This window comes from Rattus norvegicus, chromosome 17 (assembly GCF_036323735.1).
Source record: "Rattus norvegicus strain BN/NHsdMcwi chromosome 17, GRCr8, whole genome shotgun sequence".
NCBI classification, from domain to species: domain Eukaryota; kingdom Metazoa; phylum Chordata; class Mammalia; order Rodentia; family Muridae; genus Rattus; species Rattus norvegicus.
Window position 1 is genome coordinate 13,707,740 of NC_086035.1, and position 19,996 is coordinate 13,727,735.

Consider the following 19,996-nt stretch of genomic DNA (forward strand, 5'->3'; position numbering starts at 1 on the left):
CCAGCTGGGGCTCCAGCAGATCTGTGTATTCAGTCATCAAGGCAAGCCTCGCTGACCCTTTTCCTACCGTGGTACACCACATGGAACATAAACCACCATCCAACATGCTGAAGTGCACAGGTCAGTGGCATTACATCTGTGCACACATCACATTAACGTTACCAGGTAACTCCAGAGCTTTCTAAGTCTGTCACCATTAAGCACTAACTGCCCATTCTTTCCCAGCCCATGACATGTAACCATCTTAATTATTTTTAAGGATTCACTGTGTGGCCCAGGCTAACCTTGAATTTACAATCCTCCTGTCTCAGCCTGCCAAGTGCTGAATTAGTTTGTGCCACTGCACTCAGACTTGCCCTTGACCTAGTGATGCATACCTTTGGACCAGGATGAACACGCTTTTCCCTGCTGAAGGAAGGATCTGAAGATAACGCCTCAGATGTCACGCTAACGTTTTTAGCATCAGCTGATGACGTAGTCTTCTTTAGGTTTATGATGGAATTAACAGTTTCAGTCGCTGCTGCTGAGTCTGAAGACACTGTCTGCCGAACAATATAACCCATTGGTGTCCAAGACAACTCTGCTTAAAAATAACCATAATTACTGAACAATCTCAACAGTAAGCCAGAGTTCTCTGATTACTCAAACATGTACCCTGTGATAATATTTTATCATTCACAGCATAATAAAAATGACATCATGAGAGCTAACCTGGGGTAGAATTTCAAGCTACACTGAGCAGACAGCCTGTCTCCTTGGAATGTGGCACTCCCAGGGAAGAACTCATAAGCGCTAACTTGAAAATAAGCGTCAGGTTGGCATGAGCCACCAGTCTCTAGAGCATGAGCTGCCATGGGAGAACTGGCTACGCCTCAACCTTGTATATGTCACACACCCAAACCATGAAAGGTCCCAACAGATTGGGAATATGCTTACACAGTATATGGAAAGGAACTGAATTAAGCTGAATATAGAGAAGGCTATTAATTTTTTTTTTTAAAGCAGGGATACATAGATCCTAAATAAATAAATTCATGCCTTTGATTCTCAATACTTGGGAGACAAAGGCAGAGGTAGGTAGGTTCGAGGCCAGTCTCATTCTACAAAACAAATCCAGGTCAGTCTAAGCTACAGAGAAAAACTGTTTTAATAAATAATTGTATTAAATTATATCTGATTAAAAAAAAAGAACCTTTTATTGGACTAAAAAAGAAATTGTTGAGTTTGGTCTTTTCCTATATATTGTAATGTTAAATACTGGCCCTCAAGTTGTATTTATGCCTTTGATCGCAATATTGTTCCCAGGAATTCAAGAATCTGCATGAAGACAATAAAACTGTAGTCTATAATATCTGGGCAGAAGATAGGTGGGGTTTTTTGGTTCCTGGGCTTGGGGTCAGAGGTGAACCATGAGGAGGAAGAGAGAAAGTGGAGAGAGGAGAGATGCCATGGGGTAGGTAAGTGCATCATAAAACCATGGCTACAAGGGTTGGCCAACTGTAATTAAGAGCAACGCAGATGGAGCAAGTTCTAACTTGGGGTTATTGATAAAGAAATAGACATAATAGTTTAGAGGGTAGATATCTGGCCAGCTTTAGTGTTGATTTAGGCTTATTATAAATATAAAAGTTGTGCATCTTTTATATGGCAATTGAATAACTAAAGGCAGGATAGAACCCCCCCCCACCATTGAGATTAATTATTTACCACAACAGGTGGTGATGGTGGTGGTGGTGGTGGTGGCATAAGCCTTTAATCCCAGCACTTGGGAGATGGAGGCAGGTAGATCTCTGTGAGTTTCAGGCCAGTCTGGTCTACAATTAGTTCCAGAAAAGCCAAGGGTATACAAAGTATCCTTGTCTTGAGAAACCAAACTGAACCAAACCAAACACAAAGACAGTATCTAGAATACCACCTTGGGAGACTACAGTATCTACCAACCAGCTGTCTAAAACATCCCTAGAACTACACTATCCACAGACTATCTAACACTACAGTATCCACTGACTGAGTGCCTAACTCTATCCCAGAACTACAGTATCCAACTGATTAACATTATCCCAGAACTACAGTATCCATTGACTGTCTAACACTAAAGTATCCACTGTCTAACACACCTCAGAACTACAGTATCCACTGTCTAACACACCTCAGAACTACAGTATCCACTGTCTAACACTACCCCAGAACTACAGTATCGACTCTATTCATTTTTCTTTTAGAAGAATGCATGCTCAGTCACTTCCCCTTCAATTCTTATGTCAATTATTTGCCTAAGTTTCTTAATTTGGAGGACAAAGATGGACAGGCAAATAAGTTTCCGTCAAACAACAACCCACACAATATCCATGTGGCAAACACAAGATTAAAGAGTGAAGATCCACTTTGAGTCTAACTCTGCCCTGTGTTTTTAATGGAAGTCAAGGATCTGTAGACCTTTGCTGTCACAGTGACTGGCAACTTACTTCCTTACAACACAATGTAAGCACAAAGCTACTCCTCAGATGCTCATGAAGTTCTACAGTAAACCACACGAAAGGCCATCCATCAAGTCAGAGGTGACATATCCTGTCAGCTGCCTGCCCCACACTGCAGAGCTTCTGAGACAGCCTGGCAGTGAAGAACTGTCCTGGGTGCACCATACTAAACACAAGAACACAGAGCCCACATACCGAGGACTGGTTTGCACTATCTGCTAGGATAAGCTTCTGTGACCATCTTGGAACTAGAATCCCCTCAACACCTTCTGAATACCTGGCTTCCTGGGGCTCCTGAAAGCCCACCAAATTACAGCCATTTTCCTGGCAGGAGGAGAGCAGGCCAGTAGTCGCCCTTATTCCTCACGCTAAGGAGCATACTCCAGGGTGATCTGAAGACTGCAAAGCAGTAACAGTGGGAGAGCTAAATGACAAAGCACCCCACATAGCTACATGCTACAAAATACTTGTAAGCCAAGGTTACTCTAGAAATAGTCTTTTAACTATGGAAGAGGTTGGGTTGTTTTTTTTTTTATAAAAATAAATTGTGTTTAAAATGCAACGTACTTATTAATTCTTAAGTTGAGAACCTGTTGTTTTATGAGACAGAATCTCACTGTGAAGACTAGGTTATCCCAGAACTATATGAAGACCAGGCTGTCCTTAAACTTGGGGCAACTTTTGCCTTAGACTCCCAAATGCTGGGATCATAGGCCTGGCCATAAAGTAGTATTTGTTTTAGAACTCGGTCTAACTTTGAATAATGCAAAATTCAAGTTATCACTTAGATATATAGACGTTCTAGGGCTCTGACCGTCATTTTACACAGCCAAGGACAGTGATGGGCTCCTAAGTCTTATATAACACTGATGCTACTTTCTCAAAACTCATTAGCCACTTTAAGGCAGCTCCAAAACAAATGGTATTTCAGCACACTGGTGTTGACTATGCTTAGCAAACAGTATTTGGTGGTCACTCTTACCTCGTGTACACGAGGGGGAACTGGTAGCGGCATTGTTAGTCACAGCTCCATCAGTGTGATCCGTCTTCACCATTTTACCCTAAAAGGAACCCAACCGATATCATGAGGGAAAAGCCATTTAAAACAATACAGATCATACACATTTCAGAATGGTCAAATTACACAAAAGTGACAATCTGGTGTGGGGTGCAGAGCATCAGGACACTCACGCAGTGCTGAGGAGTCTCACATGAGACCACTGTGGAGAAAAGGTGACGGCCTACAGCTGAGCTGACAAACATGAAAACAGAGCAGTGCATGTGATCAAGTGAAAGCAGCTTCAGAACATGCGAGTCCAGTTCTACAATGTTCCAGAAGACAGATGATCAGAGGCTGCAGGTGCAGGGGACAGAACACAGGTGGAACACAGATCTTCATGGCAGTGACTCTCCTTTCCATGACATAATGATGGAGACATCATTCTCTGTCTGCCCACCGGAGTGACACAGGTGGCAGGTAGGAATGCCAGGGGTAAGAGTCATGCCAATGTAACACAGCCAGGTGGGCTGGCATGGAAGCTAGGAGCGGGCAGGGCAACTGCTATCTGCTCCCTACTTCAAACAGAAAGAAGTCATTAAATTAAAAACAAAACAAAAAACAAAAAACAAAAAACAAAAAACAAAAAAAACAAAAAAAACCAAAAAACAAAAGCCAGCTTTCCCTGAATTCTTAAAATCTATAAAAACATCCTAATTAAAAATTCCGACTCTCGGGGCTGGAGAGATGGCTCAGCGGTTAAGAGCACCCGACTGCTCTTCCAGAGGTCATGAGTTCAATTCCCAGCAACCACATGGTGGCTCACAACCATCTGTAAAGAGATCCGATACCCTCTTCTGGTGTATCTGAAGACAGCTACAGTGTACTTATATATAATAAATAAATAAATCTTAAAAAAAAAAAAAAAAAATTCCGACTCTCAGGCAGGTGTGATGGTACAAGTCTCTAAGCCCAGCACTCAGGAGGAAATCTGAGTCGGAGGCCAACCTGGACTACAGAGGGAGTTCTAAGAGAGGCAAAGCTACACAGAGGAACCCTGTCTCAAAAAAACCAAAGAAACAATTCCAAATATCTAAGTTCACAGCAGAAAAAGTGAGCTTTTTTTTTTTTTTTAGCCAACTTTCCTCCTATTGTCTACAGCTTAGGAAGCACCTTTCAACTTCTCTGCCTGTAATGTAAGCACTGTGCATTAATTTCATATAGGTCCCAATAATAGGATCATACTACTTTAACATGCAGCTTGTCTATGCCATCAACAGCAGAGGCGGTAATGGCTCAGTGTCTAAGTGTGGCATTTGGTGGTGTTTGCCCACACTTACTCTCACACATACACAAATGTGAAAAACCAAATAAACAAATTATACACCCCCATACCCCATATACAACTTTTCAGGGCAGTATCTATAGTGATAAGTTTGGTTTCTTTAACAGAAATATGGGAATGTGTTTTGTTTTCACCCCAGGTGTGGGGATGAGGCTGCTTCAGTGTCCCCCCCAGGTGTGGGGATGAGGCTGCTTCAGTGTGCACCACAGGTGTGAGGATGAGGCTGCTTCAGCTGCATAGCAGCTGACTAGGATTTGCCTCGTGCTTTGGTGGATAGAGTTTGCAAGCTGCATATGGTTCCTGTGATTGTGTGATGTCTGGACTTCTGAAGAGGGTGTATAAATGCTAGGGCCCTGAGACGTGTGATAGGTTGTTCTTGGGTTTTTGGTTGGTCGTTGTTGGTCATGGGTAGTTAAGTAGTCGTCATATGCAAAGCAGAAACAATATCAAACTACCACTGAGGAACTTGATGCCCTAATCAGCAGTCTAATGATAATGTCTCCCCCTTTCCAATCCCTCACTTATTCAGGGAACTCTTTCCTTTGCCCTCTACCCCCTTCTCTCCTATCTAGTGTTAGGGGGTTGAAAGGGTAGAAGAAAAGGGATGGAGAAGGACGGAAGAAAGAAGATCCCACACAGTAGCCAAGGACAGCTACAAGTATCCCTACACTTCTACAATTCAAAAAATTCAACAGTCCAGGCAGATGTGGTGGCAAAGGGCTTTCCTCCCAGCACTCAGGAGCAGAGGCAGGTGGATTTGCAAGTTTGCCAGGTCTACACAGCGAGTTCCAGGACAGCCAAACTACACAGTAGACCTTGTCTAACAAAACAAACAGACAAACAGCAAAAAACCCTAAAACTCAATGGTCCTAATAAATGTTCACACACCAAAATACACAAGAATCCATCAAATCAAAATGCAACATCCACAAAGTCAAGCAATGCACGTCCCTCCCATGAAGTGGGCTCATCATCTACTGACTGGGGCATGTAACGGTGTGTGGTGCAGAATGCAAGGACATCCAAACACCTGAGTGACTGCAACACCGGCGTAAGCAAATGGAAATGCTTAATTTGTACGTGTTAAGCAGATAATAGATTTTAAATGATTAAGAGAATTTATGTGTATGAGTAATTTGTCTGCATGTACGTCTGTGAACCATCTGCACACCTAGTGCCTACAGAAGTCAAGAGAGAGCTCTGCATTTCCTAGAACTGGAGTTACAGATGGTTGTGAGATGCCATGTGGGTGATGGGAATTGAACCCACGTCCTCTTAAAAGGGCAGCCAGTGCTCTAAACCACTGAGCCATTGCTCTAGCCTTTATTTTTAAGTTTAAATGATTTTTAGCTTCACAGACTTTACAAATTTATCTGCTTGCCATTTTATTATTTCAGGAACCTATGTTACAATTTTTAAAGTGCAGCCTAGGACTGGGCTACAGCTCAGCCTTATCCCGAGCCACACACCACAGTAAACGCCTGTGCTTTGCCTATGGCGCACTGCCAAGCTCACAAAGACCAACAGCAATAGGACAGATCCAAATGCCAAAATTGTTGTCCAAAAGTACTTAAATGGAAGAAAATCCCGAAGGGTGTAAAACACTAAGAACATAAATGCATACTTCCTGACTGAGGGAACTCTCTTCTACTTCTACTGTGTATTATCATTATTTAGAAGATTCTAGAAAATCTTGTTAGTGTGTTGGTGAGGCTACGGCATTGTGCATGTGTGGAGGTCAGAGGACAACCTCAGGCTTTGAGATATATAGGGTTTCTTGCTCGATCATCATTGGGAACCTGCCCCCGGCTGGCTGGCCCAAGCTTTAGGTGACTGTCTCTGCACCCCATCTCCCGACGAGAGCCCTAGGGTTGTAGACATGGGCTGTGTCTGGCCTGTTCACTGATCTGGGCAATCATGCTAAAGTCCTCACTCTGGCACGGTAAGCCTCTGCCCACTGAGCCAGCTCCACAGCTCCCACACTGTGCAGTCTATTTTAAAACCAATTAAGTGCACAGCTGAGGAGACGGCTCAGCAGTTAAATTATGTGTAGCATAAATCAGAAATCCTGAGTTCCCAGCACCCACACAGGAAACTCACAACTACACGTAACTCCAACTCCTGGGGATCTGATGCATCTGCACTCGTGTATGCACCGTTCTGTTCATCCACATGCATACACACAAACACATATACACAATTTGAAATAAATCCTTAAAAACGTAAGTGCCAGCACAGTGCTTCATGGTATTTCAGACAATTATTTTAAAAAAAGTTTTTCCTGACATTTACAAATATTAGTGATATAAAAAAAAAAGAGGATTTTGAAGATTAAAAGGCCCTCATTTTAACTCAAGATAGTAGAGCAATCTGTGTAAATCTTCTTTCATTAAGAGAAGAACTTCATTACATGCTTAAGATATGTAACACTCTATGTACAGGTCATCTTGACATAGAGGTTAGTCCCTTCCCATTACTCTGTCCCAGCTGGCATAGGACCCCGCCCGCACTACTTTGGGGTGCTTACAGAAGCATGGAACAGCCACTTGGGAATTCAGTAGAAGCCCTGGAGGCAGGCACACATCTACTAGGTGAACTATGACTTGACACAGTCAGTGATCTCCCTTACTGTGCACACCTGACAGAACACTGAGAATACATAGGAAATGCCAGAATGGCCTATTTTCTCATGTACCAGTCAGCGGAGAGCCTTCAGACGTTTGCAAAAGGTGCCCAAAAGAATGCCGAAAGCAGGAAGGGGAAATCCCTCCCTGATAAAGGGGAGAGGGAATGGGTGCGTGGCAGCTCAGTGGTAGAGCGCTTACCTAGGAAGCGCAAGGCCCTGGGTTCGGTCCCCAGCTCCGGAAAAAAGAACCAAAAAAAAAAAAGAAGCACATCAGACAGTTCTCTTCAAGACAGCAGCACTGGATGGTACCACTGTCTTATCATCAGGCTGGCTAGGTGCAAAGCCAAGGCCTCTGCCCAGGACCTTTTCCCTAGCAGTGTAGTTGGTCTTCATAGCCCACAGTAGTTTTTAACAGGTTTAAAGTGATACAACACAAAAGCATGTGCAGACAGCGAAAACACAGATAACCTTCTACTCACCTCTACCATATCTGCAACTGGCTTGCCCGATTCTCCCAGGAGAGACATGTTACTGGCAGCAGGGCCAAGAGGCCCCCACCTGGGCTGCTTCTGTGTCTCTGGCAGATTACTGTTCTTTGGACTCTGCAGTTCAGGAAAGTCCAACCTGCTAAATTCAAATTCGGGTTTAGAGGTAGATGCACTTTTTGTAAGGATCCTGGACTTCCGATCAGGCCGCTTGTGATAACCATCTGTAATTAGAGAATCAAAGGTGGGGCAGAAGTCAGGATATGCCTTGCTCATTAGCACTCAAACGTGAACTTGAGAGAAATGAGTGTTGCAGCTGGCTGCTCTTGACAGCTCGCTCCTACTGCTCACTGTGTTTATAGCAGCACTAGATACAGATGATGACAGGCAGCCACCAGAACGGACATTTCTGGAATAACCTGAAGCTGGTGAAAATAGCCAAGCCTGAATGCAAAGCTGGCCATCTTAATCACACACATCTCAGCTGGGCAAACTTCAGGGGAGCCTCACAGATTTCCTTTGAGTAATCAACTTCCCCTTTCCATCTATAAGAGCAGAGCGGATGGAGGCTGCTGTACGCAGCTTTCAGTCTTTCCCATACTTTAGGCCATGGCAGTGAAGTGACTGCAGTTCCATGGAGCCTCATATAGTTCTAAGGCCAAAGTTAGTACGTCTATCACTAAAATCTTCACTTTCATGTGCCAAGGGGGTCACGAGTAGAGCGCATGAGAATACAAAAATTTCTCAAACCGTATGACAGAGTTACACATGTGAGTCCATAGCCCCAGTTAAACACACACACAACGCTGTAAGCTGGGTGTTCTAGCGCACACCTTTTGTCCATTTAGGAGTCGGGAGCAAAAAATATCTGTGAGTTCAAGGCTGACCGGGTCTACAAAGTAAGTTCCAGGACAACAAGAGCAACACAGTAAGAACCTTTCTCAAAACAAAACTAACAAGAGCAACAACAAAACAGAGCAAAAGCTGTAGATCATTAAAGAAATAGCCGTGGGGCTGGAGAGATGGGAGCTGGCCTGGCTGCTCTCACAGAGGACCCGGCTCAATTCCCAGCACCTACATGGAAGCTCATGGCTGCCTCTAACTCCAGGATATCTGACACCTTCACCCAGATACGCAATCAGGAAAAATATCAGCGCACATAAAATAAAAACAAATCACTCAAAAAGGAAAGAAATAGTTGTATCTGAGTTCAAACAGTATTAGTAAATAATTTACAGAACAACAGATTCCACTGGGAACACAGCTCAGCAAACACTGTGTAAAGACTCCAGGTCATAAGAGATCTTAGAAATATCTTTTCCTAAGCATACCGCTACATACATCAATGATCCTAGAACATAGGAGGCTGAGGGAGGAGGCCTGAAAATTCAAGGCCAGTCTGCTCTTTATAGTAAGACCTGGTCTCGAAACTAAAACCAACATAGGTACCAACCAGATAGCCCCTGGCTTTCAGCCAAGTGGGAACAGAAACTTTTTTTTTTTTTTTAGATTTTTTTTATTTATTATTATATATGAGTACACTGTAGCTGTCTTCAGACACACCAGAAGAGAGCATTGGATATCTTTACAGGTGGTTGTGAGCCACCATGTGGTTGCTGGGAATTGAACTCAGGACGTGTGGAAGAGCAGTCGTTGCTCTTAACCGCTGAGCCATCTCTCCAGCCCGGGAACAGAAACTTTTAAGCTGGGAGATGGTATGTGTAGTTTCCAGTAACCAGAGTGCCCAGGTCTGGTGCCATTTAGCATGAGATTTTAACTTTACTTAAATCTTTCTGCTACTTAAAGTGTCCCCTCAGAACGAAGAGAAGCAAGTTCAGGAATGAGCATGGACACACTCAGTATAAAGACTATGGTTAAAGCTTGAGGTCCTAACAGGCTAAGGAGCCTCTGCATATACAAGACAACACACACTACACTTTAACAACCCATCCCCACCCCCACTATTGCCTGAGAGAAACAATACGGTGTGTGGAAACCACAGCAAGTCTGATGGCCTCAGCTAGGCCAGGCTCCCAGTACACTTCTAGGAGCAATCATGAGGAGCGAGCCCACAGGAATGTTAGTGTTTGGGGAGAGTGGGATAGAACGGCATTATACCAGAGTCTGTCGGCTTTACCAGATTTCAGGTGGCATGACCCTCTGGCTGGTCTCGCCTCACAGGGCACTGCACCATCAGCCCTTCTGTTGCTTGACTTTTGCTCTTCCCATGCTCTTCTCTCATCAGAGGATTTTTTCTGCAGGAGAGATTTAAAAAAAAAAAAAAAAAACCAAAAAACTATGAAATAAGAAAACTACTACCACATGGATAATGAAACTTTAACACAGCAAACCAATAATTATTCCAAACTCAAACATTTAAGAATAGAGCAAACCATTTGTAAAAGGGCTCTCACAAAAAGGTAAGCAATACTCAGATATCACAGAACACACTAACTTCTGACACTGTGAACAGTCACATGAGTAACATGAGGACCCGCAAACCCACAGCATTTTCTCACCTTAAATACACACTTTGCTTCCTGAGGAGGGCATGCGTGCTCATTTCGGGGCTTTGCTGGCCGAAAGCCTGGGTGACACTGTGCTTGGCTGTAATCGTACTGCAGGGTTGGCACTGAGCAAACACTCTGTGTGGACTCGAGGGCGTAAGTGGGATAGGCAAAAGGATGCAGTGCTATCTCAGAAGACACGTACTGTGCTGGAAAGGCAGGGGCTCCAAAAGCCATGTCTTCAGGATACATTTTTTGTCTAAAAAGCATAAATTTCAGTTGCAGATTTCATAACACAAATCAAGGACATTGATTATTTTTATGATGCTAATTTAAACTTTTTAGTATTGTTTAAAGAGTCATTTACTTCACATTGGGAACTCTCCTATCGACAATGAAATGAGGGATGGAGAGCTAGCTCAGTTAGTAAAGTGTCTGCCCCACAAGCACAAGGCTGAGTTTGGGCTCCAGAGCCTGTGAAAAGCAGTGCATGGCAGTGTGCTCCTGGGAAGCCAGCCCCGAGAGGGGGAGTGCAGGTCCTTGAAGCTCACAGGCCTCCATTCTAGCTGACTGAGGAACCTGAGGTGCAGTGAGACCCAAAGAATAAACAAGAATAGAGGAACGGCTCGATATCAGCCTCAGGCGTCTGCACGCAAGTACATATATGTGCACATTCATCATGTGCACGTGTGCATTTACCACACGAACCACACACATGTGCATGCATGCACACATGCACACACGCACATACATACATACATACATACATACATACATACATACGGCCAAATAGAACCTCCTCCTCTCCCTGCAAAGAATGCTGCCGACCTTTTGCTTAAAACTAATGAACTAGGGCTGGATAACAGAGCTCGTTGGTAGACAGCTTTTATAAAATGCACAAGGCCGGGGACTGGCGAGACGACTCAGGGGTTAAAAGCACTGGGGACTGGCGAGATGACTCAGGGGTTAAGAGCTCTTCCAGAGGTCCTGAGTTTAATTCCCAGCAACCACATGGTGGCTCACAACCATCTGTAATGGGATCTGATGCCATCTTCTGGTGTGTCTGAAGACAGGGACAGTGTACCCATAAAAAGTAAGCTTGTATGCAGTGGCAGCACAGCAAGTGCACATCCCAGCAGTTTGTACCACTGGTCTACCTGACAGTGTCTCAGCAACTCACACACAGTAGCCGAAAGGCCATTCCGCAAGGCTAGGGAACTACACTACAGCCTGCACACACCGCCTTCCTCCAGGACCTCAGGGTCCCACCCTCTACCATATCCCGCAGTGTGCTGGAAAGTACAAAGAGGATACTGCACACTGCAGAGGTCAGGAGCCATAAAAGATGGGCACTTTAATAAATTACTCAGTAGGCTAGGGATTGACCCTGAGGCTTTGTGTATGACAGAAATAGCTTTACCATCGAGCTCTGTAAGCTCGATCGAGATGGGGTCTTGCTCAGCTGTCCAGCCTGGCATGTTACCTATCTGATCTTCCTCTGTTCCCTGCCCCTTTATCCTTCCTTCTTGTCATTGCTTTTTCCAACACAAATATGAGTTTGTTTGGTTCAGTTTTGCTTTGGTGGCTCTGGAGATCAAGCCCAGGGCCTGACAAGTGACAAAGAAGCACTCCGCTGCTCAGGGGTATCCTCAGTCCTTACATGTGTGACACGGAATCAAGTGTAAACAAATGAACCCTGCAACTGTACTAAGTACTGTAGCCTCTGCCCTTTCTTGGATGAATTCCTAGCATAGAATACAGTTAGGCTACAGGCCCAGATCTTTGCTGGCTGAAGAGCCTCCTTTCCTCACCTGGAAGACGTTCTGCAAGATGTCATATATGTTTCAGGGTATGTGAGGGTCTAATTACCACAATCTCCAGGAAATAAACCCTTTACACAAGGCAAGGCATTTAGAAAATACATACTCAGCCGCTGGTGACTCCTGTACGAATGGATAGTAAGTGGCTGCACAGCCTGGGAAGACACAAGCTTCTGAGGACTCTGACCACGCCACATTGAGCCCAGCAAACTTAGGGACAAATGGTTTGACATCAGCTGACAACTTGATGCTATCCTGAGGAAGAAGGGGTAGGGGTGGGCTTTATCACTCTTGAGATTCAGACAAACAAATGCAGACAAACCAAACCCAAAAGAAAGGTGCTCCATTCTAATAGGCCTGATGCTGATTAAAAAAGTACAAAGGGGCTGGGGATTTAGCTCAGTGGTAGAGCGCTTACCTAGGAAGCGCAAGGCCCTGGGTTCGGTCCCCAGCTCCGGAAAAAAAGAACCAAAATAAATAAATAAATAAATAAATAAATAAAAAAGTACAAAGACAAAATTTGTTTAGCAACAATATCTCCCTGATGCTTTTTTATTATTAAGAGAGAAAAAAAAAGAGGTTCCTGAACCTTACAAGTGAAAAAGGATAATGAATTAAAGTCTAAGGAAAATCCAATCTTGTTATGTAACAACCACAGCTCGGAATGTTTCTGAGGATTTAAACTTGGAGACAGTTTTTACCTCTCTCATCTTTATAGATGAGATAATTAAGGAACCTAGTATAACCAAAATATACCCAGAGAATCCTCAAAGATGTTGTCTAAACCACATTGCTGACATTTACAGCTAATTGCTCAACAAGAAGCACCAAATATTGTACTTAGTAAGCCACACAGAATCTTTATGAGAAAATTCACCGCACAGCCATGGTGTCTTGGAACTCAAAATAAAGGTTTGTATTGCAATACGGAGTATGATTTTTTCTGACAACTTTATCATCGTGTTTGGCCAATTTAAAGTTGATTTCTGTGACGGCCGGCGCGCCATCTAGTGGTCACGCAAGGCGCGGAAGCGGGTCTGAGGAGCCGGAGGCGGTAGGTGGCCTCTGTGGCATCACTTCGCTGGCCGAACCGTGGGAGGGTCAAGCCGCCCCACCCCCGAACCTCAGGCCTGGAGGTCCCGCGCGTGTGCCTAGACCCGCAGCCCGCCCCTTACCTCGCCTTCGGGCTCCCGCGGCCGCTCCGACGCCATGGCGGCCACGGAAGAGCCCGCGCCGTAAAACCTGCGGCGCGCCTAACCAACGACTCGGCGTTTCCGCCTTCCTGCGCGGCGGCGCCAGGACGTACGTCACCGAAAGGCGACGGAGGCCTCTGCCGGAAGTGCTCGGCGTTGCAGGCCTACGGGGCCGCACGTGATAGTCTAGTACAACTACAGCTTTTGCAGGTGGCTTCTGGCAGGCCGGTAAGGGTGCGGCTAAGCTCTGCTTACGTGGGCCGAGCCTCGTGATGTGACACTAGGAGTGGCCAGGCTCTCTGAGCGCCCTAAGGTAGGCTCCCTGATGCTATGAGGAGAGGGAGACTTCTAGATAGAATGGGGCCTGCAGACCTAGTCAGTGGCGAACTTCCAGGAACATCCGGCAGTGTGGAAGGTAGTATGTCATATCAGGTGAATGAGAAACCAGTTGTCGAATGTGTTTAGTTATGAGACTTATGCTAGAGTATGGAGAACAGGAAGCGCCCGCAAAACACAATTCCAGAAAGAAACTAAGAATCCAGAACTGTGGAGACATATCTAAGGACAGAAAAAGGTCGCCTGCAACGTGGGGCATTTGCAAACACGCCTTTGAGTCACTGTAGGTTTGTAATTGAACACTAGCTCCTTATTTCAAGCAAGACACCCAGGCAGTGCCAGTTCTTGTTTAGTTATGCCCTATAGATTTAGTGTATCCCACACACGGAAGGCTGTGGCTCAGTAGGGTTCACTGTGTTCAATGAGAAATCACTCCTGTTAATGTCTAACTACAGTCCTGTTAATGGCCACTCATTTTTTCATGGCTATCCACTAACGTGTACTTAATTTCTTTGTACCCACACAAACAAAATTAAGATGCATACAAGTGGCTTTTCAATGCTTCTGAACTTCTAGAATACTTTTCACAGAAACCACTAGTTTTTGTAGACACCATCAAGGAGTTGGGTTTTTCTGTTCACTTGCAGAATCCAAAGTTATGTGGGAAATCAACTGGCAATAAAGCTGTAAACTCTACTTTGCCTCTAGATTTCCTCTCGCCAGTAACCCATCATTTGGAGCTTAATATTTCATTTTCAAGTATGTTTTATTTTCTCCAGGGGTAAAAATAATGGAAGATATCAAGTCGAATTAATTTTCAACAACAGTGATAAATGCAATATACAAACTTTATTTAACAAAACAGGTAAAGTAAAACAGGCATTTATATTAAGAAAAAAACTACAAGAAAATTTATCTTTAACAACTTAAAATAACCCTACTTGCAGTTGCATTTAACCGAGCTCTGTTGCTGTGAAGAATACAGCTCATGCACAGGTATGGATGAAAGATTTGTACATTTTTCAAGTATTCACTGAATACTACCTTATATACACATATACATTAAATTTGAAAAAGATTATTAGATGATCCCAGCTGTACTTCATTTTTGTTGTTCTTTTGGAAGAGGCCGTCTAAAGAGAAGAATATGCGGTTCTGTGGAAAGGAAATATTTATTATTAAGTTTCATGTCAAAACAACCTGTCACTATTTGGAGTGTTTAAAATGAACTGTCAATATAATAAACACTAAATGCAGACAAACTCTTATAGTAGCATTGCTCCACTATTTTAATCTTTGATCTACTTCGGAAATTAGTTTCTACTTGCAAAGTCATTTCCAGTGAAAAGTAATCTCTTTGGAAAAAGGATAGCTAATTCAAGTCAGCTACTGGATCTCAGGCTAATTCACAACAAAACCCACAAAGTTGGTACCATACACATTTTATATATATTTGCCTAGCAAACACAAAGGTTCAATCTGAGCACACAAAACAAGCCCACCAGAAAGCAAGGTGTGGTGGTGTGTGCCCGTAATCCCTGCAGTTAGCTAAGAAAGGGTTGTTTTCAGTCAAACCTGGACTGTAAAGACTTTCAAAGTCCACCTAATACTTCCCTATTCAGTGAGAGGATGGCCAGCCATCTATATTTCCTCCACTCTTCAATTTTTGAACTCTTAAATGTATGTGCCATAATCCCAAGAAAGTTATAATTCATGCTTCAGTTTAACAATGCTGTTTTACAACTATAAAATGGTAGAGTCAATTGCTATATATGTATAAGATTTAATCACTTGTTTTATGATGGAAAAAAAGTCACTTTTACAGGTAGAAAAACATTACTTCCCTTTATAGCAAAACTTACCTGGCTCATGGATCATGTAATGAACCCATCCTAGACTCTGTTGAACACCAAGTCTCCTCCACTCCTCTTCGGACATCAGATGAGTTTTGGGTACTTGTTTAGAAAGTTCTCTGGGTAACATGACATGCCTGTTAGGATAGTCAGCGGAAGATTAGTGCCATCTTTCTTACCATCACCACTTATACAGGTACCTTTGTGATAACTTAAAATTTGAAGGGTTTTGTCCTCAACAAACTCAATTCTCTAAAGCAACTATAGATTCCAATAATATCTGCATCAATCTTGGGTACTCCTTATAGCCTATACTTTGGCCAGTAAGTATTAGGCCAATAGTAAGCTGCACAAAAATGAAACGCATTTTATTCTGAAGGGGTAAGTTTCTAGCAGAGTATTTGCTATTGAGTAATCTTCCAGGAATAGAATCTTAAATCTAAGTTGGGCACATTATTATATATCTTAACCTCTCCTATAGTTGCCGTTGGTCATGAAGCAACTCTTGGTCTACAGGACATAGGTAGAATATTTAAGCACTGAAAGTATACTCAAAAAGCAAGATTATGCCCGAGTTTTCTTGTATATATATTCCAGTTTTCCTTCATGCTTCAAAATTAAAAGCAAAACTATGCCTTTGGAACTTTATGCAGACTTTTAGTTTCCCAGTAAGTGACTAGTGCATTTCCAGAACTTTAGGGAAGCACTATAAGTATTTAGTATCAAGGCATTATGAACAATTTTTCCTTTTCTGTGGAAAACCCACACTAATCTTTTCTTCTTAGTAACAGACCCAACAAAAGCTAAATTAAGCTGTATAAGTATTATACAGAAACCTTGGACTCTCATTAAGACTTATGAGGGGCTGGGGATATGGCTCAGCTGTTAAGAGCACTGACTGCTCTTCCAGAGGTCCTGAGTTCAATTCCCACCAACCACATGGTGGCTCATAATCATCTGTAATGAGACCTGATGCCTCTTATTGTGAGTACACTGTTGCTATCTTCAGAAACACCAGAAGAGGGCATCAGATCCCATTATAGATGGTTGTGAGCCACCATGTGGTTGCTGGGAATTGAACTCAGGACCTCTAGAAGAACAGTCAGTGTTCTTAGCTGCTGAGCTTGTGAAGAAATTGAGCATCTAAAAATACCAGGCATGTCTATCCACCTCTATCACTAGTGACTCAGCTGTTTCTTTGTGACTCCCCTCACCCCTATTATGCTGCCATGCAAGCTGCCCTCAAACTATCTTTTTGCCTTAGGCTCCCAAGGGCTACAATTATACAAACTGGGTACAACATCCAGATAGATGTTTCTTTCTAATGAATTGACCATTAGATTTACAAATTTTTCAAATGGCCAACAGACCATAGAAAGACAGTTCTGTAGGCTCCCGCTTGAAACCAACAGCTTCAGTAAACTGCTGGCCTTGATTCAGGGCCAAAACACACAATTTCCATACATATATGTATAGGCAGATTTGTAACCTTGCCTACATAAAGCATTGTCACCACAAAGTATTTCTAAATGCCAGCCTTATTTTACCCTTTCTGGTTATAAATTTCCAATTAGCAATTACCAATTTCTGGTGAAGTAAAGTCTGTGAGACGATGGAGATGCAAATTCAGCTCTGAATATTTGGAATTGCTACAGTGCCACCCAGAAACCACCATAAGCACTAAACTGTCCAGAACATAGATTTTAAGCCGTGGCTTATAATTTGAGTACAAATAATCCTTAAATTAACTTTACCACACAAGGTTACTACACCCCAGCACCGCTATTTCTAGGCGCCTATATAAATATTCTTGCCCACCCACACCACTCAGTCTTGAAATACTGCTCAGTGTTCTTGTTATTGCTACTGCTTTGTTGCTGGCTATAGATCATAGTGGAGGCAGGAAGGATTGTCAAGTTTCAGGACACCTTGGGTTACCTATTTTTGGGATTTTCTCTGAACTCAGAGACCCTTTAGTGCTTCATCAACTTCCAACTTTATACCCCATGACCTTATATTTCCACTGATAACAGCACTGTCCCTACAAGGCATTTAGATACAAGGCACCTCAAGTATCTTCTACATAAATCATGTAAAAGGCTGCACTTTACCAGGGGTCAATTATAATGTTTATGATTTTACGTGTCTATTACTGATCATGTACAAAGAACACTATTCCCAAGACCAAAGTTTTGGTTGGAATACAAAAAGTGCTATCTATATATGACTACTTTATAAAAGCACTCTAACCCCCATTTTATTTCTGTAAAGACAGGCTCCCAAGCTGGGCATGATGCCACACAGGTACCTCCCAGGACTACAAAAGCAGACAAAGCTGGATCTCTTCGAACGTGGAGTTCCATAAAACCCAGGGCTATAGAGACCCCCTCAAAAATGCCAATAAAAAAGTACTCCATGATATTAGAGAAGGGGTAATATCTACTGTTCCTAGTAACCACCCCTTGACAAAAACCACTGTTTTGAAATATATCCAACACACTGTAGGTCTACAATATAAACCATCCTAGACTTATACCTGTGTCGTATCACCAGTACACAGTCCCTCTCAAGAGTACCTCTCTAATTCCTCATCTTTTGTAAAGGTTGGTCAATTAAGCTCAAGGCAGGTGTGGTGACACACCCATCATTTCAGCAACTGTGGCAGAATAGCAAGCTTTAAAAACACTTAATGTTACAAAATAAAATCTCGTGAGCTCTGGATTCCATTACAAATATAGCAGTGGGTAGACTAGCTCCTAATTTATATCGGAATAAATTACTTAGGACAGACCAGCAATTGCTTCCACACACAACACCCAAACTTATACACCCCAAGTTTAAAAACCATCTCAGTCTGGCAACGCCCTAAAGAAATGTATATAACCCCATATGCTAAACATTTCCACCCAAGTAATTATTTGCCTAATTTAGAAGGGAAATTTACTTTCGGTAATTACTGGATATTCCCAAACTGGGCTCTGAGTTACTATAACCACCAAATATCATGTCAATTTATCACATGGTTTCCATTGTGAAGTTTGTAATTATTAGTAAAGATTATATATCTAAATTTTTAAATAAAAAAACCCACAAGATTTTCTACTTAAAAACATTCAAGTTCATAGCATTAATGCATCGTAAAACAGCCCGGAGAAAGTTTTCTGGCTGTGAAGACTTCTATACTAGCGGCTTGAGAGAATGGGGGTGGGGCGGTGAATCCACTCTCTTAAAAAAGTGTCTTATTCCTCAAACAGCATGCTGGACACTAACCTAAAAGGGCAGCAAACAGAAAACAAGGTCACTATTTGCCCAAGGGAGGAACAGGTTGTACCCACCTAGATTCCTAGACCGTGTCCCAGAATGCAACGCTCTAATCCCAACCCAGAACCACCCAGGGGCGGTAAGGCCTTTGAAACCACACCCCAAGTCAGCACGGATACAAGTTAGCTGTAATCCTCCCTTCCCACAATCCCATTTGCTAATTATGTTAACGAAGGTACTACCTTCCAGCCCATCTCAAGGTTTAAAACTCAAAACTTCCTCAAAAGCCCCAAACATGGCCAATATTCACTAGCAATTGAAGGTAGGGTAACTCCCTCATCCCCCAATCCTTCCCAGGGCAATCTCCAGTTTCCAAATTTGATCTTGAAGCCCTTTAGTTATTGCATCCCGAGTTACTGCGTCTGTAGCAGTTACCCGGCAGACTCAGGGTAATCCCCGGGTGCTTTTCCGGGGACTTCCCCTCCAGGCCAGTCCCGGCCAGTGCGGTGTGCCGTCGTGAGCTCTCAGCCCAGACGCTGCACAATCACCTAATGACTCCCCAGCTCCTGAGAGCCCCGCAACCCGACCCGAAGCGCGGCTGCCCGGACGGTCTGAGGACTCAGAGGGATGTCGAGCCCCGACCACCGGGTCTGCCCCGACCAGCGAGCGGGTCTGCCCTCCCTTCGTGGCCCGTCTCCGCGGGCGCTGCTCACCGGTACTCGTAGTGCTCGTCGAAGTACTTGTCTGAGTAGTAGATCTGCTTGTGGGCCATCCTGCTGGCGTGCGAAGGAAAAAACCGGGACAAGGAAACGGGGCACAAGGAGCTCCACGTCCGCCTAAGGCCGGGGCAACGACTCGAATGAGGCCAACGACCGCAGGCCCAACGCTCTGGATTTGAATCCGACAGCCGGCCGCCGATTGGACGAAACCACTGACCAATCACGCTCCGCTCAGACCTCGAGGACAGGTAACCAATCAGGAGCCTGTTGCAGGATTGCGAGGGCGGGAGTAAGGATTGGCTAGCCCTACAGCGAGGAGCGCCCGGCGATCCCTAGCTATATCGAAAGGGCGGAGCCAAGTCGTTGTGTGCCTCACA

General features: G+C 43.7%; 2 protein-coding genes and 1 non-coding gene across 9 annotated transcripts in view; all 3 read right to left on the reverse strand.

Annotated features, from left to right (window-relative positions):
- Positions 1–13,564, reverse strand: part of Secisbp2 (SECIS binding protein 2) — a 31,041-nt gene extending 17,477 nt beyond the window's left edge. For 4 of the 7 annotated variants that reach the window (XR_005495337.2, XM_008771506.4, XM_039096098.2 and 1 more), the window contains exons 1-7: positions 13,433–13,564; positions 12,364–12,512; positions 10,450–10,696; positions 10,068–10,185; positions 7,925–8,154; positions 3,460–3,538; positions 378–583 (exon numbers count right to left, since the gene is read on the reverse strand). Coding sequence is in view for 6 of the 7 variants with exons in the window: in XM_008771506.4 (XP_008769728.1) it covers positions 378–583; positions 3,460–3,538; positions 7,925–8,154; positions 10,068–10,185; positions 10,450–10,696; positions 12,364–12,512; positions 13,433–13,468 (1,065 nt within the window). In the remaining variant the exon portion in view is untranslated. 7 annotated transcript variants of the gene reach the window in all.
- A 1,056-nt stretch (positions 13,565–14,620) lies between these two features.
- On the reverse strand, positions 14,621–19,780 carry Cks2 (CDC28 protein kinase regulatory subunit 2). Its single transcript, NM_001126083.1, has 3 exons — positions 19,614–19,780; positions 15,649–15,776; positions 14,621–14,941 (listed from the first exon to the last, which is right to left on the reverse strand). Exons 1-3 carry the CDS (start codon positions 19,670–19,672, stop codon positions 14,889–14,891), a joined length of 240 nt encoding a protein of 79 aa, NP_001119555.1. The 5' UTR covers positions 19,673–19,780; the 3' UTR covers positions 14,621–14,888.
- LOC120097978 (small nucleolar RNA SNORA2/SNORA34 family) lies at positions 16,949–17,085 on the reverse strand. Its single transcript, XR_005495932.1, has one exon. It is a non-coding gene; the product is annotated as a small nucleolar RNA SNORA2/SNORA34 family (small nucleolar RNA).
- Positions 19,781–19,996: the final 216 nt, after the last annotated feature.